Source organism: Schistosoma mansoni, chromosome W (assembly GCF_000237925.1).
Source record: "Schistosoma mansoni strain Puerto Rico chromosome W, complete genome".
NCBI classification, from domain to species: domain Eukaryota; kingdom Metazoa; phylum Platyhelminthes; class Trematoda; order Strigeidida; family Schistosomatidae; genus Schistosoma; species Schistosoma mansoni.
Genome location: NC_031502.1, coordinates 10284715 through 10300638, shown reverse-complemented (window position 1 = coordinate 10300638; position 15924 = coordinate 10284715). Strand labels below are relative to the sequence as shown.

The 15924-nt window shown below is 41.2% G+C and overlaps 1 protein-coding gene across 1 annotated transcript; it reads left to right on the top strand.

The window, feature by feature from the left end:
- Positions 1-4541: 4541 nt before the first annotated feature.
- Positions 4542-12504, top strand: Smp_158780 (adapter-related protein complex 1 gamma subunit (gamma-adaptin); the record flags this gene model as incomplete). Its single annotated transcript, XM_018788496.1, has 2 exons — positions 4542-4742; positions 12376-12504. The coding sequence occupies 2 exons, from the start codon at positions 4542-4544 to the stop codon at positions 12502-12504; spliced, it is 330 nt and encodes a 109-aa protein (XP_018654033.1).
- Between the last annotated feature and the right edge of the window lie 3420 nt (positions 12505-15924).

Below are 15924 nucleotides of genomic sequence, written 5' to 3'. Positions count from 1 at the left end.
ATAGTGCAAGCAGTGTCGAGCCACCTAGACTGGTGGCCACATTGCAACTCGGTCGATAGCATTCGATCAGCACTAAGAAAGACTTGACACGCATGACATTGATCACCACCCAGTGATCAATCAATTGTGAGTAAGCAACCTTGCCTGACTCCGGTCTTTACCTCGAATGAGTCGGTGAGTTGTCCTCCGTGAACGATCTTGCACTTTAATCCATCATAGGAATTCCGTATGATATTGACTATCTTCTCAGTACGCCATACTGTTGCCCCGATCTGATGTTATATGAGCTCCTCTCCTGGTTCTCACATCCTCCATCGTCCTCCTGAACTTTTTGTTAATGCAAATATGGTCGATTTGGTTCTATGTAGTGTGATCCGGTGAAGTTTATGTGGTTTTGTGAACGCATTCATCTGGTCGCCCACCAACGTTTTGCAATACTTTTGACAACATACTAAGCAGTGACAAGCCTTAGTTTTTTCTGTTCCTCCTCTTGAAAGTTGGTAAGATGACTACACTTTTCCAATGCTAATGGTAACTACTTGAGGTGAAACAAATGTTGAAATGGATCGCTTAGTTGACGATAAAGGATTTGTGAAACCGTTCATTATCATAAGGCATGTATCGTCATGCCCTTTGAATTGCTTGATTTCAGTCTAAATAACTTTCGTAACATTAGCTGAGTGATTATCCTGATTGTTCACAAACATCTTATGGTTTCATAAGTGATGTCAAGAAACCATTTCGGACTTCTTCAAAAATGCAATAATACACAAGTTTCAATAATGTTAAGGTTATATTTTCCATATTTGAAAAAGAGAAAAAAATAAAATAAAATAAAAATATGAATATAATATAACAATAGCAAATCAGGTTCTGTGTAATTACCTTGTTAACACTCCAATTATTGTCAACTCTAGAGCTTCGGTTAAAAACTGCTAGTTCGAAACCTGATTCCTCTGTTTGTCGAAGTGCGCTATGGAAAATTAGGAAGCTGCAAGGATGGGCAGAGCTACCCAGTGTTTGTCACGAAATACTGTATCAATGAAAGAGTATAACCCACAACCCTGTGCACATAATGGTTGGGTTACTCCTGAGTGACCACTCTTGGCTTAGAGATTACTTGATGTTTAGTATATTTCCACCACTGCTATCGTGCGGAAATAAGCAATGAGTGACCTAGACCACTCAATAGGTTGCAAATCATGATTAGATCACCTTGCACTGTTTAGTCTTCATCATGCCGAAATAATGAATGAGGTCATCTCTGACAACTGTGAATATGAATTACATGTAGGTACAGGCCCATTTATTCTTCGCACGGAGACTTAAATGAACAACAGTTTTGTGGGATAATAGCACTATTATTATTTAAATTTCAAACAATTCTAGGCTTTTGTAGGGAGCACGACACATAACATACTTTGAATATAAGCTTCACCTCTAAAAGAATTGTAGTAAATATGATTTCCTAAAATATTCAGCTGTGTTAGCGCTGATACTTGGTTTTTTTCGCCGAGATGGAAGTTTGATGCCTTACATCAATCCCCTGGATCTTATTTTCACACTTTCCATATTGCAGACTATCAGTCACCTAATCAGTAATGTGATGGCTTCCGGTTTCAACGACCCTACCTTCCCGAGACTAAATCATTCTCTTAGGTCCAAGATTTTTCAAATCCTAAATAACTGTCGAATTCCCTAAGACTAGTGAAGTTGAGTGGCTAGGTATATTAACCGCTACAAATACGAATCGATCACATGTCTGAGAGTGTTCTAGGATCAAATCCCTCGATGAGATGCGTAAGTTCAGTGGTTTGAATCCAGCTTGATTATTGTGTGTTTGGTGGCAGACTGAAGAAGTCGAGAAGAGTTAATAATTAGTTGAAAACAATTAGTAATAAAACTACTGTAAGATCAAGACATTATGAAAACCGGAATGAATTACGTTTAGAGTAAATTTTCGAGTCGGGTGAAATATTGAAGCTTGAATTGTTGGTGTTTATTGGTTTGTCGCTGTGGCCAGTACTCGACATTTGGGCGGATTATTATCCAACTTTCTTTCGGTGATTTGTATCAGTTAAGTGGAGTTCCGTGTTTTCATTATTATGATAAAATCGTAATAAAGTGACGTTTTTATGGTTTGAATGTGTTTCGATGAACAGAGTTCTCTGAGTTTGTACAGTTGATTCCTTGAATTTGCCTTGCAAATTATGCTAATTTGACTGCGATCTTATTCAAAATAATATTCACCCGTTAGAGTTTTTGCAACAACCTGAATAGAAAGATATTATTTGTTGTACTCTTGTCCAAGCTTTGTTGACCGTAATGTTCTCCGGTTTTTGTTGTGGAGCCACTTGGGGTTACAAAGTATCATCTTTGCTCGGTGGTTAAATCTCTTCCCATAAATATAGTTACTTCACGCTGTTTGTGTGGTGTCGAGACGTCGTTGCAAAACGTTGGTGTTATCTTGACACCAATTCTCAGTTTATGTAGTAAATAGAATGTACTGATAGGATAGTAACTGATTCCCGATTTACTCGTGGTTTCGGTCTTGTGTATCTCCGTGTTTCTCCATCCTGATATCGTTTACAAGATCTGGTTATGCCTCTCACTAGACAGAACTTATCCACTAGGTAACCTGAGTTATGTGGCTTTCGCACATTTTTGGAATAAATTGAGAGTTAAAGGGATATCACGAACCTAATACTGACGAGTATACAGTAACAAAGTTAGTAGGTATCTGTAGATTTATACCATCTAAAACCTTAAACCTTGAAGTGATTACCTATCTTTTGAGACGGTTATTTAGGAAATCCTGATTATGTTCTCTACGTTCAAAGATCGACAAGGGTTTTAAGGTCACTGAGTGACATAAAAATCCGGTCTTATAGCATTTTGTAAAACTTTATCTACAAAACTCAGAGGGAAACCTTCACTCGACTTTACTTACGTTCCAAGTGTCCTCGGTGCGTGACCAATAGCCTTAAAACCATCCGGAGAACTATGTGGAATGACTTTTTCAGCACCGTAATTGGATACTTTAGCAATCGCGAAAGTATTTAGTCGTGTAACGATTGAACAACTGACACAGGTTGACCCCCAAGCTGCTGATTAATACCAAACCTCACACTTGAAAAGTAGATTGGAGCTTAAAACTTAATATTTTACGTTTTATGGCGTCGAAACGGAAGGGAACAAAAAGCCCATAAGTCAGCAAACATTGCGTCAGAGTTAGGAGTTTGGAGATGCTTCAATCTAATTTGGGATATTTTTGTGTCAAACAAATCATGTCTTTGATTTCTTGTACGGGGTCTTATTTGATTTATATGGCTTACCAACTAGAAAAAACTAAGTTTTAGCTGAGACAGAAAAGATTTGATAACACAATCGGCATTTAGTAGCTGTATCAGTGTAATTTACGTTTCTTTATTTACCAATGAGATCTTATTGCGGCTGTTTGAAACTCATTTTAAATCAAAGCCCTTCGAAGACCACATGTTTCGCTCTAATCACACAAACGTTTCAATGATAGTAGTACGCGATAATCTTGTCCCAGTGTATATAATCCCTTTCTTATTTTGTGTGTGCGTGATTATTAAAAGAAGGAATATAGAACCCTTGAGTAAATTGTGTGTACTTGAACAGTTTTGAGATATGCACGAGTTATGAACTCAGTCCGTTGTTTCCCAGTGGAACTAAACTTTAGAGTTTACACCATAGGCAGAATATCATTACTCACTGGCTTGTTTGGTCTAACAAATGCCATTTAAAAATAAGAAGTAATAACATTAAGCATAGAATAATGCAGTTCGTTATTAAACGCTATATTGTAACTCACATATCACTCCAACTGTATGTTTTATATGGTCTAATTCCAAGTTAGTCAAAAATAAAAGCCAAAACCGAAGTACATGGAGTAGGGTTAGAACCCGAAACACATTTGCTTTAAGTCGGACGCCTTAATTTGTAAACCGCCGTCCCATATAGATCATATAATTAATGCTTTTTAAAGGGGCGTTTGATAACAGATATAAAGCGTAAGGGTGGTTTTCTTATTTTGTTTCTCAGTGTTGTTTTTGTTGTTTACTTTGCTGTATTCAGTTATCATTTTTATGGGGAATGAAACCTTATCGCTTCACTTTTACCGTAATTTATTTCCTACTCAGATGAGTGTAGTTGTAGAAACGGTTGGAATAAATGACATTTCATGTCACTGACACATGCATGTACTATTTCATATTTCGAGATTACTGTACAGTCCTCGTTCATTTACTAGTTTAAGTCGATAAATATTTACTGATCCCACATTGTGACTAACTTCTAAATGCTATACGCTTTTTACTGCGTTTCTTAACTATTTGTTACTTATTATAACAAGTCTTCCGACTTTTGTTTACCCTCTTGGTATTACTGTAAAGTCAAGTAACATGAATAGTTGCTTTATTGCACTAGCTCTTTCGTTTTACTATTTAGAGTAACGTTGACTCGACGTTTTTTGCACCAGTGGTCTACAGTTGGTCACGTAACTTTTTTTATTCCAGATGCCTGCTCCAAAGCGGTTGCGGGAGTTGGTAAGAGACATTAGATCTGCACGAACTGCTGCAGAAGAACGGGCGATTGTAAACCGGGAGTGTGCTTTAATTAGAGATAGTTTTCGGGAAGAAAATAACACTTACAGATGTCGTAATGTGGCCAAATTGTTATACATTCACATGCTGGGTTACCCAGCACATTTCGGTCAGGTAAATTTCTCAACCTATTCATTTGGTGCTTTTCTGGTTATCTCCCGAAATTTACAGTTAATATTTCAGTAACTTTATTTTATCAGCTACATGTGACGAGTTTTATTCACCTACATTTAAGCAATAAGTCTGCGAGCACTATCCGTTTACCACTCAACTAGTAATAGCTTACTAAATATCTAGCTTATTTTATAGAGAATCTATGAACGGATGGAGTAACTAAAAATTTAAACGTCATATCGTGAACGTGGACTAGTTTTTTTCACTGGTTAGAGAATAAATTACGACATAGTTATCCTATCTGCGACTGAGGGTTAGCTACAATCACAATTACTGCTGTTAAGAAAAACGTTACCAATCTATACCCCAAACTTATACTAGCTCACACTATCTTGGGTGTCACTCAACTCGCAAACTTTGTATTCGTAATTATCACTTTTCAAGCAGTACTACTTTGTTGACTAGTGCTTATGCTTTCAAATCTGGAAAATAGAGATGTAAAGTCAAATGTTTAATAGAGAATAGGAGATATATACCATGTAGTGTTAGTGTAATGTCATTCGTTTTTTAGCAGGTAGGTTGTATGTTCAGTTTAGGCAGCTAACTACTATTACGGTCCCCACGCAAAAGTTTATTCAATCAAGTACATAAATCTGTATATGGATATTGAGTTATATTAAATGATTTTTACAAACCATATTTTGTGTTTTGTCATTCATCACTTACACTTAATGATTGATTTCGCTTATATATATTTATTTTATTTGTTTAAACACATACATATTGGTACAAAGGGGCACCAGATACATATGCGCCACACATTTTGTGTGAGGGCTGTAATACTGCCCGGGTGCCGAAACCGAAGCAGGTGGTTTTCTTAGGGGGCCACACCCCGAGCCTTTGACCTAAAGGTCTAACCCACAAGGCAGTGAAGCATCATAAGGAGATGCAGTCCCATGGTAGCCGGTGACCAACAATTGATTCATACGCCATTTGTTCCCTCAGGATACTGGAGCCCATGTACACCATTGGTTTGGAATGAGGGTTTTCCAACTCCCCTAGGTGGACTTTCCGTGTCCACCAACCCGGTTAAAGCGCCTGACATTCGCTCTTCGTCCTCTCGATTTCGTAAACAACACTCCCGCCACGAAAAGGCAGTTAGTAGGACTTCCCTGGTATAGGCTATATACGCGTGGCCATATGAGCATTTCGAGATGGAGAGCTAACTCTCCCCACTCTCGGCCGTACCAGGGCATTTGGGGGCATATATATATATGTTTGGAATAAAGACAGGATACCGTTTCCTTTTTATTAATACTTAAAACTTTCCGCGACTAGGACTACTAATTAAACTTGGAACTTTTTATTTTTATTTTTGTTCCCATTAACTTGGTCAGTACATATTTCTTATGGATTTATGTTGACAATTCTCCTCGTTCAGTCATCATTGGTTCTGGTCTGGTTGATTTTTGCCAACATCCATCTTATGTAACAGTCTAAATTGTTTATCTATCAACCAAAGGACGAGTATACTGTGCAACAATTCGATCTGTTGTGCTTTATGAATGTGAAACTTACGGCTTCCTTTCATACCACGATACCGTGTCGTGCACTGACCACATAACTGGTCTCAGCGTCGGCAAATAATGCATGACGTAGACGTCACTGAGACTACGTTCATAGAACACGTCCAAGCCCTCAAGGTCGGTGTCTCAAGATGGTGACACCTACTGAGGTATCGTCGCTATGCCTGAACACACGTAGCCGAACCTATGCACTACTAACATAGTGTTGCCACTGGATGTCAGCTATTCTTCGTGGACAACAATGATCAAGTACCGAGGGTCATCTAACATCCTCAACTCGGAGAGGCCAGGTTTCACAACCACAATAGAGATACTCATCGACCCAGATCCGACCTTTTACAGCTAGACTAACATCATGAAGGCTCCAAAGATGACCCGGGTAGACATAAATCACTCTGGCTCTTACTGTACGTAAATTGACTTCATTCACGCCATCACCAGCACTTAAGTAGTTACTCTGATACACGAACTTCTCGACTACTATCTGCTCACTACTAGAAGTGAATGCAGGTTCACAGTCCTGTCATTCTTGTAAAAGTACTTGATACTTGGGAAATGCGAAGCTCATGCCGTACCTACGGGTGCTAATTGATGAGATAGTGAGTATTCATCGTCTGGGGTGGTTTAGAAATGCATTACAATACCAAACCGTCGCCCACCTCAACGCTCAGTGATAATTAGCGAAGGAGTAGGTTGGAAGAAAGCTAGAGGCAGCCGAAAATGACCCAGGATCAGTCCACGAAGCCACAGACTGTTGTACTGACTCATATGGGTAGGTACAGGTTTTCTGTTTAGGGTCCACGTGATTATCCTAACCACTAGTTAGATATTTTGGATGACTTGGTTCAGGATCGTTTGCAGTGGCATCGTGTTATAACTTGTGAACGCCAATTAGAATACAGTGATTTATCGATCGGACGAGTCCCGACCGTTGCTGCTACCTTGACGTGGTGGTCGGGCTTGCCTATCGTGATGAACCAACCGAGCTATGCTGGCTGGAACAATCGTTCCTCGAGGTCCTACCATGACAGACAGGTCGGTTGAAGAGCGGTAAGACTAAAAGCAGCAATCCCAAGGTCCGAAGGCGAAGTCGTACTGCCGACTGTACAGAGGTGTGACGGCAGTAAGGTGTTTCCTTCAGACAACCAGCATGACAGCGATGCTGCCTTCCCACAAGGAGGGGTGGGGTTAGAAAAGGTCGACCCTAAAAATGCACACCTCGCCTTATCCCACGGATTTCCGTCTCCGGCGGTAAGGTCCTTTGAAGAACGGAGCTAACACGTCAAAAATCCCCCACAAAAAGGCCGAGCGTGACCGGCCTCAAGCAGTTGTCCCTTGGGTCACGCTCCCAGGTCGTTAAGACCAACACTAATCCAACTTCCTTTTCAGGTCCCTCAAGAAATACCCTTCCACGGTGTGGGCAGCCGGGAAGTAATATTAGCCCTCATACCCGTAACAGCACACGAGACCAAGTTGGTCACTTTCAAATCCTTCCTACACCTAATAACTCTCTTATCTCCACGACTAGCCCTTCCCACGTCCCTTTATCACCTCGCACCGCTAGGGAAAACGATTCAAGTACACGGAACGTTATTCCTGGTCTCCTGAAACCACGCTCTAAACTACATGTAGGAACTTTTAATGTCCGAACATTGTGCCAAATAGGACAACGGGCTTCCTTAGCTAGGACTTTAGAATCTTACACCATTGATGTGTGTTGCGTCTCCGAAACGCGCATACAAGATCCGAGTAGTGTCATTCATTTGACCGCACCTAATCAAAATGAAGAACCATCTCGATACACGCTTCGTGTATCTGGAAGCCTTGATGCTGCTTCCCGTGGCCTCGCTAGAGTAGGTATAGCATTGAGTCCTAGGGCAGAACTAGCTCTTTTAGACTGGATCCCAGTAGACAGTCGTCTATGCACTGTCCGACTAAACGGATCAGTAAGGACTCGGAAAGATAAGGAAACTCGTCGTTGCCTCTTCGTCGTCTCTGCCTACTCTCCCACTGACTGCAGCTCAGACGATATAAAAGATGAGTTCTACAGGAAACTTTCTGACCTCCGAAAAGCTAGGCGTTCTGATGTAGTAATAGTGGCTGGTGACTTTAATGCTCAAGTAGGTAAACTAAGTGAAAGGGAAAGACAGCTGGGTGGATCTTATGGTGTCGTGGCTAAAAGAACAGATAATGGCGACCGTCTGTTGCAGCTGTGCTCAGATAACCGCCTATTTCTTGCAAATACTAACTTTAAGCATAAGGAAAAACATCTTTTGACATGGCGAACCCCGAATTCGTCCCAACGTTGGACCCAATTAGATCACATCGCTATCAGCCACCGATGGAGGGGCTCGATAGAAGACTGTCGCTCATTCTGGAGCACATGTTTAGACTCAGATCATGCTCTAGTGAGAGCACGTATCTGTCTGCGTCTTACTGGACGTAGGAAAGACACTGCAGGAAAGCCTCTAAGGGTTCTACTTAATGATAAGCAAGCTAAGAATATATTTCAGGAACAACTGGAAAAACAGTTAGACAGACATGTAAGTTGTGCCCACCCCGAAGCAGCGTGGAGTGATATCCGTAAGCTGTGGAAACAGCAGTGATATCCGCTAGTAAGGTAAACCATAAGGTCAGGGAGAAACAATGGATCTCGGCAGCATCTACCGCACTGATAGATGTTCGAAAACTCGTCCCACCTGGCTCTGAACATAACGAAGAGCGGAGTCAGCTTAAGCACAGGCTAATAAGAAGCCTACGCAATGATCGTGAACAGTGGTGGGTATCGAAAGCAAGAGAGATGGGAAAGGCAGTGGCAATAGGCAACATCAGACAGCTATTCAGACATTAAAGAAACCGGCATTAGGAACCCAACTATTAGCGAAACTATCTCAGACAAAGATGGGCATATCATTCATTCTCAATCCAGGAGATTGGATCGATGGGCAGAACACTTTAGGGGTCAGTTTAACTGGCCTTCAGCCACACTTCGGTTTCCCACGATCCCCAGTCGTCCTGAATGGCAAATTGAGGTAAGTTCTCCAACTCTCCACGAGGTTGAAAAAGCTATAGGAAATCTAAAGCGAGGGAGAGCCGCAGGCCCTGACAGGTTTACCCCTGAGATTTTTAAGGATGGTGGTCCAGTACTAGCAACGAGACTGACTGAGGTCTTAGGTAGAATCTGGGAACTGGACGTAATTCCATCTGACTGGTCCCAATCACTGATTGTGCCAGTCTATAAGAAAGGACAAAAGTCCTCCTGTGACAATCACAGAGGAATCAGTTTGACTAATATAGTGTCTAAAATATTAGCTCCAATAATACTTGGACGCCTAACCAAAGCTCGTGAAGAGCAGATTAGAGAAAACCAGGCTGGTTTCCGACCTGGACGTGGTTGCATAGACCAGATATTCACTCTACGTCAGGTCCTAGAACATAGACATACATTCAGACGTCCCACAATCGTAGTATTTCTTGACCTTAAGGCGGCATTTGACTCCGTTGATCGTGAGGTTCTATGGCAGTGTTTGTCAGTGAAAGGAGTACCAAAGAAGTACATTAACCTCATAAAGGCTCTCTACTCGAACACAACTGGTCGAGTTAGAGCCTATGGCGAACTGTCATCAGAATTGATTACCTCAAGTGGTGTTCGTCAGGGCTGTCCACTCTCCCCATTCTTGTTTAACTTTGTCGTTGACATGCTTTTAGAGATATCGCTTTCATCATCTCAATCTTTTGGAGTTGAACTTTTACCGGGAGGCTCACTTATTGACTTAGAATACGCCGACGACATAGTTTTATTTGGTGAAGACGCTGACAAAATGCAGAGTCTTCTGACCACTATAAGCAACAATGCAGGCATGTTCGGGATGCGATTCTCTCCCTCGAAGTGCAAAATGTTACTTCAGGATTGGGTTGCATCGACACCTGAACTAATGATAGGGAGTGAAGTAGTTGAGCGTGTTGACCGCTTCACTTATCTTGGGAGTCTCATCAGCCCTTGTGGTCTGGTGTGTGATGAAATCTCAGCACGGATACAAAAGGCTTGTCTAGCTTTCGCCAACTTGCGCCATTTATGGCGTAGGTGAGATATCCGTCTAGCAACAAAAGGACGGGTTTACTGTGCAGCAGTCCGTTTCGTCCTACTTTATGGCAGTGAAACATGGTCGATAAGAGCAGAGGATATTCGTAGGCTACTAGTGTTCGATCATAGGTGTCTTCGACGCATTGCTCGTATATCCTGGGACCACCGGGTAAGTAATGCAGTTGTTATGAAACGGGTACTAGGTAAGGATGGCAAATCGATTGATGAAGTAGTGAAACTTCATCAGTTGAGATGGCTGGGACATGTGTTACGTATGCCCAACCACCGACTGCCCCGACGTGCAATGCTTTATGGTGTAGGAGTAGGTTGTAAGAAAGCTAGGGGCGGCCAGACCAAAACATGGCATAAATCCATGAAGTCGCTGACAAGTGGACTGAGACATGTTGGTAGGTGTAGACTACCTGGTTGGGATTCGCGAGATGATAGCAACCGATGGTTAGAGACCTTGAATGACATGGCTCAAAATCGTTTGCAATGGCGAAGGTGCATCCACTCTTTGTGTTCTACCGAATTCTAATCTTTTTAATTCTTCATGTCCCTATCCTTTTTCTCTTTCAAAATTTATTTCACTGGATTATACTCCTTGAATAACATCTTCAAACCCTTATCTTTCACATAGTACTTATACTCTTACTACTTTTACCAATATGGGATTTGAATCGACAACTTCATCTCTGTGCTAATGTGGTATGGCAACTCGAAGTGATGTACGTACATACGAAGTTCTACGTTGTAACTGACTGACGATCGGACCAGTGACACACGAAACCCGTACGAGCAGTCTAGAGTACTTGTCGGTCCTGCTTTCTACCTAGCCCAGCCAGTTAAGTCCAAAACACCAATCTCAGCCTCTGCAGTATGAATCATTATGTTTCGAAAATACTGAGTTTATATACCAATCAAACAGACCACATCGTACCATAATATAAAGACTAACATTTGTACAAGATTCAGCTAAATGTAGCTGTGAATAGGGGGAACAGTAATTAATAGACTGGGTGTAACTCAGGAATGGTAAATCGTATAATAATAGTTTATGGGTCAAAATAAAGCTTATAATAAGAGGGACGCAAATATGAATAGTTTAGTTAGTTAGCAATTATACGATAGAAAATATATGCATAGTATTGGTTCATAAATGGATCCCATAGTTACCATTCACCATTGTTATCGGGACATAACACACCGGTGCATTCACTCTTCATGATCCGTAAACCCCGAGCTTCTTAATTGTCTTGAAAATGTTTTCATTTCACAAATCTATATTTTCTTCCCGAATCGTATCTTCTGGAGCTCAGTGTTTTCTACTATCACTGTTACTACCTAAATTAAATTGGCATCTCACTGTTCTCATGAGATCTAGCAACTTAAACCGATGTACATATGTGCCAGGTTCTATGTTGCTTATGATTCTGACGAAGTCAAAAACAAATGGAATGTTTGTCAAATAGAGGTTAAACTTTCTGTCTTTATGTGCTGTCGGTCGTTTATATATTCCTCCGCGATCCCTGTGAAAATTCTCATCAATCATCTGTCATTCAGGTCTAAAATTCTTGAAGTGTCGACTACTTGATTTGGAGTTATATGGTGTGCTCGGTAGTTTATGTATGCTTTAAATGTATAGACAAATTGTGTGCTCTGGCTGTACAAATCAGCCTGAATTCTCACCAGTCTTATTTTACGAGTAATTCTTACTCAGTACCCTATATTGTAGACATTTATTGTGAGTAACAAACATGGTTTCTTATGTAACTTCTTCTGTTCAAATCCTCCATCTGTTTTTTTGTCAATTGATTGGTATTGTAGCTTTGATACATTAATGTAGTTTAGATCAGTGCATGAATGCAAGCGTAGTTATCGAATGGCTTATCTTAACCCTCTTGCTATTGCCTAGAGATTTAAAAATTACTGATCTGCATTTTTTTTACCACTTTGTTTATAGCTTGAATGTTTAAAATTAGTTGCTTCTCCACGTTTCACCGATAAAAGAGTTGGTTATCTGGGCGCAATGCTTCTACTTGACGAACGAACTGATGTACATCTTCTAGTTACAAATTCTTTAAAAAAGTGAGTTTTTCTGCTACTTTTCTATAATAATTAAGCCAAAATTCGGTTTTAAAAGTGAGTAGTAGTATGTCAAACCTTATCCTGTAATGATTAAATTCCCAATTTCATCATAAAGCAATTTCTTTACCTAGATTGTCGTTATCGTTGAAGCCAACGAGCCATAATCCAACAAGTACTTTAAATGTCTTATATTTGAATTAAGCACCTCTAAAGGAGTTAATTACAAATTGTTAGAATTTAACTTGTTTTCTAAACCAGCCATACGCTGTTTTAATATTTATTGTATTGTTGAATTCTACATCAACTCACTGGCCCTGTAAAGTGTATCATAGTTTTTTACAGTATTCGTAGTTAGAAGACCGTCAGATTTCCCACAACATTCCGTTGTGTCAATGTTTAGAGTTCAGGAAAAGTTTAAAAAAGTAATCAAGAAATGCAATACGATGTGAAAATATGATATTTGAAATTTGGATACTTTTAGAGATCGACAATACTAAATCAACTTTTATTGTGAATGGTTTCATTGTGATGAGATATATAACTAAAAATCCATAGGGTCTTAATTACGGTCATCAACTTCTGGACCAAATGGAGAGTAGAATTATTATTCGGGGTCAAAATTACCAACATCGGTTGCCAGCTAGCCCCACGATATCTATCATGTATTGGACTTTTACCTTTTTATACGAATCTAACTTGTTGCTTCTCGCTCATTAATTTCCTTTCCAGAATATTCTTTCTTTATTGGGTTATTGGAAACTAATAAAAATAGAACAGTGTACTGTATTCTTTTATTACTACTTCAGTATATTGTTAGTGCCCATTATTTTGTCTGGGTCAATTGGGACAGTTTAGCAGAGTTGAGTTTCATCCATTTAGCTTCATCGGTGAATTTGAACAAAACAGGAGCAATAAGTTTATCCGAAATTATTCTAAAACTATTGTTTTCTAGTAAAATTTTTTTTCACTATTTTGACTCACATAGAGCAGGCTGGCTTTCGTTCTGGTTGTAGATGTTATTCATCATATCTTCAGACCAATAAATGTTAGGTCGTCGCCACGTTTACTACAAGCTAACAATCCTTGCTTTTCTCGACATCAGCGTCGGCTACGATTCGTTGGACAGGACTGTTCTCTGGGATTTTCTGTTGAGGAAAGGTGTATCTGAGACATTTATTAACAACTTGAAAGCTCTGTATGCAAACAGCTCAGCAGGGTGAGGACATATCACCTTCTCTATCCATTGTTCCTTTCCAGTGATGGGATTATATATGATGGCCCATTGTAGTAAATCTTCAACTCTGTCGACGATGACATTCTGGAAACAGCTCTAAACTAAGTACTTGGTGATAGTGATGATGTCGGTGCAAATGTGCCACTTAGAGGTGGACTTTTCGATCTCCAGTGTGCAGACGACATCATCTTACCGTGGGATGATATAAAAGCTGTCTAAGTCCTCCCTCGACTGGTAATCCGTGTCCGTGAGTACGGGAACTACTTTACGCCTAAATGCTGAGTACTTTCACAAGACTGTCAGGAATCTGTGCTGTCACTCACATTTAGTTGTAAACCGTTAGAAATAGTCTAAATGTTTGGGCGCCCGGGCAGTATCACAGCCCTCACACAAATAAATGAAATGATAACTTGTACTGACAATCCTATTTACGTGCCAGACAATTTGCATTATTATTATTATTATTATTATTATTATTTGCCATATCGCTTATTCACTCCCTTTTATTCCCAATTTGTGTACCCTTACTTTTCAACTTATGCAGCAACTTATGCAGCAGCTCGCCCATGGTGGCAACTCTGTTCTATCTAAACGATCTCTAGTCGCTATCTGGTCGAAAGTGAATGCTTCCACCGATTACGAATACTGAACCAGTCTTTCTGAAACCACGTACGCCGTTCAAGCTGACTTTCTTCAACGTTCGCACACTAATGCAGATCAGACAACAGATAGGGCTGGCTATGTCTTTAGAAAGTCTTAATGTTGATGTCTGTTGTCTATCCGAGACCCGTATTCAAGATTCTAGTGAAGTACTACAAATTCATTCTCCATCTGTCGCCTCGAAAAGCTTGTTTCGCGTGCGTTTATCCGGGGGACCTGTGGCATCCTCGTCTGGTCTTGCTGGCGTTGGTGTCACACTAAGCACTAGAGCTGGGGCAGCATTAATCTACTGGATCCCCATTAACAGTCGGTTATGTGCTGTTAGATTAGAAAGTTCCACCAAAGTGAGAAGAAATCGACGTCTTTTCGTCATCTCCGCCTATGCCCCGACAGATTGCAGCCCGGATGCAATCAAGGATGAGTTCTACCACCAGTTAACTGTTCTTCTCCAGAAAACGCGTTCGACAGATATTGTAGTACTAGCCAGAGACTTGAATGCACAGGTCGGGCGTCTGAGCATAGAAGAGAGTCGTTTAGGTAGCCGATGGGGACTTGTTGGTCGCAGGACAGATAACGGGGACCGTTTGCTGCAACTGTGCACAGACTACAACTTGTTTCTGGCTTGCACTAACTTCCGGCACAGTCATCGCCAGTGTGCCACCTGGCGTCCTCCCTCTGCATCCCAAGCCAGGACTCAGATTGATCACATCGCTATCAGCTGTCTCTAGCGTGGTTGTGTACAAGACTGCCGCTCCTTTTGGAGTACCTATCTGGAGTCTGGTCATGCCCTGGTCTGCGCCAATCTCACCTTACTTTTCAGTGGCTGAAGAATTGACCGCCATCAACGGATTGATGTTAGTAAACTGGCTGCAACTTCTGTTGCAAGTAAGTATCCAGCCGAGCTAGCTTCTAGGCTAGCTACCATCCCACCGAAAAGTATAGATGAGCATTGGTTGCAGCTGCATAACACCATGAAAATGGCTAGTAAAGTCGCTTTCGGCTTCGCGAAATGTCCTGCTTATAAGCACTGGGTTTCTTCTGGCTCCTTACAACTGATGGAAGCCCGTCGGCCTACTCCGAGTGACCGTGAGTATGACCACAAACGAAGGCTGTGATGTAATGAAATTGGGCAAAGCTTGCGTAAGGACTGAGAAGCCTGGTGGTCGGAGCGTGCTAATGAGCTAGAAGCAGCAGCTGCATCTGGTAACTGCCGGAAGCTCTTCCAACTCATCCGAGCCACTGGCAGCAAGAAGTCTGGTGTGAGTGAAAGAATCTGTGAGGATGACGGGATGCCAATCACTAACATCTCTCGACGTCTTGGACGATGGGCGGAATTCTTCGAAGGGCAGTTCAACTGGCCTGCTGCTCCGGCAACATCGACCAGTTTGTCCTGCCCCCCATGGCCGGTGACGACCGATCCACCAAATGAGGCGGAAGTCCGCAAGGAACTCCAACTCTTGAAAGGTTACAAACCACCGGACCCAGATGACTTACCTCCTACCCTTTTTAAAGATGGTGGTGACTTTCTAG